Here is a 6,000-nt window from a genome sequence, read left to right as displayed (position 1 = left end):
AATAATTTACTTAATCGCATACATAATCCACCAATACATAATCTACAATAATAAACATAATCGCATATGACACTCATACACAATTATAGTATGTGTATTACAGTGAGAGTTGTATTGAAAATCCACTTACTGAATGAATTTGCCTTTAATTAAAGCGAATGTGGTCATTTGTTGACAGCATGTGGTGAAGAGGTTCAGACTAATGTGGGCTACACCATCATTGTATGTACTGCAGAGTAATATACTGCAGTGTATCTCTCCCATACAATGTGGTCCGTCAACTGGTCCAACTAACACCTCTCCCGAAGGCTAACCGGCACTGTCCGCTTCCATTCATTGTGCTAAGCTAGGCTAACGTGCAGCCAGATAGCTTTTTTACTGAACGCACAGAGAGGAAACTGGTATCTATCTTCTTGTGTCTCTCTCTGGAGAAGACGATAAGCTAATTTCCCAAAATGTTGGCGTGTTCCTTTAACGTGTTACGCAATCATACATGTGTCGTAGAAAACTTTCTTTTTTTACAACCGCCGAGGCTACTGCAGCAGGTAGATTCCAGGTAAAGTCCAGGTGCTATCTGTGAAAACGGGTGAGGTCAGAGTATACTCAGTGTGTGCGAGGTGACAGGCAGCGTGCAGACCTTCACAGCTCCAGGAGGAGAGAGAGAACGGGGAGATGGTGTCACACGAGAGCAGCTTAGGCCTTGTCTTGCTGCTGACACTTCATCTGGGTAAGGGAAGCTCAATCTTACTTTCAACTCACTGATTTTTAAACTCATTATTTTTCCTTCCAACTGGTCATAGTGACTGTTTACCTGCCGAGTAGATGGTAAATGGACTGCATTTATATAGCGCTTCTTATCCAAAGCGCTTTACAATTCATGCCTCACATTCATCACCCATTCATTCACGGCGGGTGAATGACCATGCAAGGTGCCAACCTGCTCATCGGGGAAGCAGTTAGGGGTTAAGTGTCTTGCTCGAGGACACGTCAACACGCTACCCGGGAGGAGCGGGAATCGAACCGGGAACCTTTGCTCTACCTCCTGAGCCACTGTAGAGTAGAGTTTTACAATAGAAAAGAGTTGGGGTTTATCTGTCAGTGTCTTCTTCTTGGAACAGTTGATAAACCTACCAACCCCAGACGACATGTGCTAATTTCCTTCCCTGAATTCCTCTCAACATACCATGAGCCATTCACTCCAATGGATCTGGATGGTGATCAGCATGGAGATGAGTGACTTCATCCCATTGGTAGAAATCGGAGCACCGATTAGGTCTGTGATCTCTGATGTCCAGCCTCAAGCTGACCCATTGACGGTGAATGGGATTCTAACTTTGTCAATACAGAGTGATTGCCTGACCCTTTTTTACATAGCATTCATATTAAAGTGGAGCTATTTGTTGTCTAACCTCTAACCCGAGAAAACCCATCCTTTGCTATACTGTTGCTACTTTACCATTTGAATCTCTGGGGAGGTGTACGTTGTGGTGATGTCACAGATTAGGGGGTGGGACAAAATCGTTCTTGTTTTCTGGCATTGTGCGATGGTAGACATTCTCCATATTCTCCTTGGGATCACATTGAGATTCACACACAACAGTATCATATCAATGTTGTTACAATAGGCTGTGTCTGAAGATAGGGGCACCTTCTGATATGCCACTAAAACATAATATACAGTGTATATTACAATGAGCCATCTTATTGCAAGATGTGTGTCGGTGTGTAAAGTAATCGAACGCTTTTATTTGATTGAATACATTCTGTAATCAGAGACCTTTGGATGCACGAATGGAATTCCCAGAAGTGCTGCCCTGATGAGCAAAGACCTAGTTGGCCTTTGAGCCTTTATGCATTAGTGGCAGATCCATAAAGGCAGATTGTAAGTAATATGTCATGATAAGAGGAGGATTGAGGCTTGTGTCAGCTGGAATTTCTGTAATCCATATGAGTGGGATATAGCCAGTGGTGGAAGAAGTACTCTGTTCCTTTACTTAAGTAAAAGTAGAAATACCCAAATAAATGAGTACTGGTAAAAGTAAAAGTCCTCTGTTCAAATTCGACTTAAGTAAAAATCGATACGTATTTGCTATTGAATGTACTTAAGTATCTAAAGTAAAAGTATGAATTCTACATGGCATTTGTGTATTCCAGTGGTCAGGAGCATTCAACCCTTGATCCATTGACCTCTACAGGTTATGTTAAAGTGGTATGTGTGCTCCAGTTATGCTGCTCTGATTACATCCTCTGGAAATTGACAGGCTTCAACTATGAATGTATATAATCTTCAAAGATTTTTGCCATGTTTTCTATGCAACATCTTTTTATTCAAAGTAACTAGTAACTGACGGGTTCAGATAAATATAGTGGAGTAAAAGTATAAAGTTCCCTTTAGCTCGAAATTGTACTTAACCCTTGTGGCTTCCTGGTCATGATTTCTACTATTTTTCTACTTTCTTGACTTTGTGTGTGAGCACAGCGGTGTCTGTGTTTATTATTATTTCATGAAATTGGGGCCATATCTTCATTTTACATATATTTTCATTATGTCAAAAGATTATGATTTGAAACGCTCTAAAAAAAAAGTTTGTCATATAGGGTACCTCCCATATCCCTAGCGTCACTTTTCATCCCATCCACTTCCATGTTAATAAAACCGCCATAAAACCGCAAGTCTAAATATTTTTTTTTTTATCTCTAATCTCTAATTTTCACATCATATATCGATAAATAAACAGAATAATTACACCAGGCATTAAAAAAAAACAATACATACCTTTTAGTAATAGATAGTACTAACCGGTGCTTATTTTTCACACGCTGTAATATGGTGTCTAAAATTTATAGAAATATGATGAATATGGATATGAATATGAATTTTTTCAATAAAAACAGACTTGGTATCAAACGAACACAAATATAAGTGGTTAAAATTCGGAAATATTTGTAATTTGTTACAGATATCTTGAGATTGGGCTATTAATGTTAATCATGGGGATTCTTTTTTTTTTAAATAGTAAACAGTTAAAATTATATGGCTTTAAACATGATGTATCATTTCATCTCTTAAGCCCAGTGAGTGTCAAAATCCTTAGGAAGCCACAAGGGTTAAGTACAGTACTTGAGTAAAAATACTCACCCACCACTGGATATAGCCTAACATTTGATAAAATTAATTTGAGTTGGGAATTGTAGTGAGAAGGTGACCTGCAACAGAATGTACTCTTTATGACTGAAAATAATTGGTTTAGTTGTGTCAAATTACGAATCTCCTATTTCACAGCTGCTGGCTCACAGAGACACGAATGTCAAGCAGAGGAGAATAAGTGTGACTTTGTGTGCGACTGTTATGGCTGCAGTGAAGAGGATAACTGTGGTAAGAAGAACTCAATTTGATTCAAGCTCTTCTCCCAGTGCAGGGACACCTAATCAGAATCGGAAAAGTCTTTATTGCCAAATACTTGCACATACAGTACAAGGAATTTTACAAAACAAGTAGGTTGGTAAATAAAATAAAAGGTAAGATAAGTTGAAAAAATTAAATGGAATATATAAACTAAATTAGAATAAAAAAAAGTACAATAGAATATAATATAATGTTCAGATCAGTTCACAGTTGAGTATATGTGCAATATATAATAGTCCAGGAAGGATGTGTTAATGTAACACATTGTGACAGACACTAATGTAACGTATAGCCAATGAACACTTTCCCAGCGGACACGCCTGGATAAGGCTCAGCAAGCTAGTGGGCATACCCTGTAACTGCAGACTCTTCGATTTAAATTTGGCCTGTGTGACCTTTGTTGCATTTCATTCTCTTTCTCTCTCTCTCTCTCTCTCTCTCTCTCTCTCTCTCTCTCTCTCTCTCTCTCTCTCTCTCTCTGATACTTGATATTAGTAGTACTTTAACCTGGTGTAGGCCTGATACTTGATATTGGTAATACTTTAACCTGGTGTAGGCCTGATACTTGATATTAGTAGTACTTTAACCTGGTGTAGGCCTGCTACTTTATATTAGTAGTACTTTAACCTGGTGTAGGCCTGATACTTGATATTAGTAGTACTTTAACCTGGTGTAGGCCTAATACTTGATATTGGTAGTGACATATACCTTTTCTATTTATATCCTCTAACATCAAGATTGAAGCTTTTGTGTTTTACTGTACTGTATACTTTGTCTGAACATGTATTTTTCTGGCGATCCCCCAGGCTACAGAAAGACAGACTTTGTGTGTGACTTTGAGGACCCAGGGCTGTGTGGATGGAAAGCCCAGTCAGTGGATACATACACCTGGGAGAGGCGCCAAAGAGGGCCCAGCCTTCCTGACAGCGGACCCTCCTCGGACCATACGATTGGGACGGCTTCAGGTATAATATATAATATATAATATAGACTTACATGAAGCCTCATTCCAAAACCAGATATCTACCAAATAACTACACATGATTTGCTGTCTGTGGCAGGCAGTGGGTGTATTCCCCAACGGCCTCGAATTCTCAATCCACCTTTTGACCACGCCCATAATCTGAGTCATTTAGATGTTTTTAAAGGGGAACTATTTTACTATTTATTTCACTATTTGGGCACTTTTACACAATTCCTGTGAGTCTATGGAACACCTCTGTAATTTCTTCTTTTTTTTTTTTTTTCATTGTTTTGTATTTCTAATCAAGTACTCAAAAACAGCATTTTTCTACCTCAAGATCTTAAGCCGTTTTGAGGCTGGGCTCCAACCACTGTAACCCTAACCCTGCCACATCAACTGCCACATTATTATGCAGCTGAGACATCTCTGACATCACAGATCAGCACATTTTCAGATGACTCAGTTCAGTGAGGGTGAATATTGTGAGAGGAGAATTGGAAGAATGCGCCAATATGAGACATAGATCCTATTAATATAAGTCTACATAGCTATGAAACAATGCTAAACACTGAAAAAGGCCATTTATAAGATAGTTCCCCTTTAATGTTTTTAGGTTTATGGGAACAGCGCCACTATGATGCCAGATGACTCAGACTCCACAGGCCTCCTTGCTGCTGTAAGGCAAATATATTAGTCTGTGTGGTTTGGTGGAAATCGGACGGCGTTTTCACAAGTGACAAATCACTTCTGTTGACCATGTGTTTTTCCTGGAAGTTGATTGGATCTGGTGGTCATATGGCTTGGCCTATCAATTATCTAAATGATACATTTAAATATGTTGGTCTCCTGATTCCACACAGCAAGTTTGGTGAGAATCAGGTGGAAAAGTCTGGCCTGATGGTGGCGCGGCTAGAGGAAATGTCACGTGGTGACCGAAATCAAGTGGGTTCTTCCTCTAGGGGTCACGAATGTGCACCGCACATTTGAAAATATTTGAATGAAAGCTATTCAAGTTGTCTCGTTCACACGTAGGATCTGCTGTGGTAGTTGTGGTGAATCCATAATATCCCAGACATCGTTCTGGGATATAATTAGATATCCACCCAAGTTCAAGTTTCTTTATTACCGTAGTTGTCATACAGAAGTACAGAATACTTTTATACAAAATGCTTCTTTCTGTTACGCTCCAGAGACTGTGCTAGACAAAAATAGATAAGTATAAAATAAAATAAGTATAGCAAGTATAAAATAGAAGTCAAGTACGTAGACACAAGTGTTCAGTATGTACATATGTACAATGTTCAATGCAGAGTAGAAGTAACTGAGTTACCATACAATATACTAATATGCAATATACTATACAGTGCAATGCAGAAATGGGATGAGGTACAATTTAGGTACAATTTACAGTAAGGTGTAATGAGGTATGGGTTGTAGTGCAAATTCTTTACCAATAAATATAAAGTGTGTTTAGGTGTTCTAAAGTGGGTAAAGTGGGTGCTGCAGTGACAAAAAGATCACTTGGGTTATTATTAAAGTTATTAGCTAACCAAACCAACTAATAACCTTTTTATATGACCCCATAGTCCACACCATATAGTCATTTTGCATGATAATGGTCAGTTTCTGA

General features: G+C 38.8%; 1 protein-coding gene across 1 annotated transcript in view; it reads left to right on the top strand.

The window, feature by feature from the left end:
- Positions 1–672: 672 nt before the first annotated feature.
- mamdc4 (MAM domain containing 4) overlaps positions 673–6,000 on the top strand; it is a gene marked incomplete at both ends in the record, with an annotated part of 52,837 nt that continues 47,509 nt past the window's right edge. The window contains 3 exons of the mRNA XM_084324877.1: positions 673–727; positions 3,284–3,376; positions 4,213–4,371. Of these exons, the coding sequence (XP_084181003.1) occupies positions 673–727; positions 3,284–3,376; positions 4,213–4,371 (307 nt within the window). The remainder of the gene's footprint in view (positions 728–3,283; positions 3,377–4,212; positions 4,372–6,000) is intronic.

This window comes from Notolepis coatsorum (assembly GCF_963971535.1).
Source record: "Notolepis coatsorum genome assembly, chromosome: 11".
Lineage (NCBI taxonomy): Eukaryota > Metazoa > Chordata > Actinopteri > Aulopiformes > Paralepididae > Notolepis > Notolepis coatsorum.
Note: the sequence above shows the minus strand (reverse complement) of the source record. Positions and strands in the feature narration are given on the sequence as shown.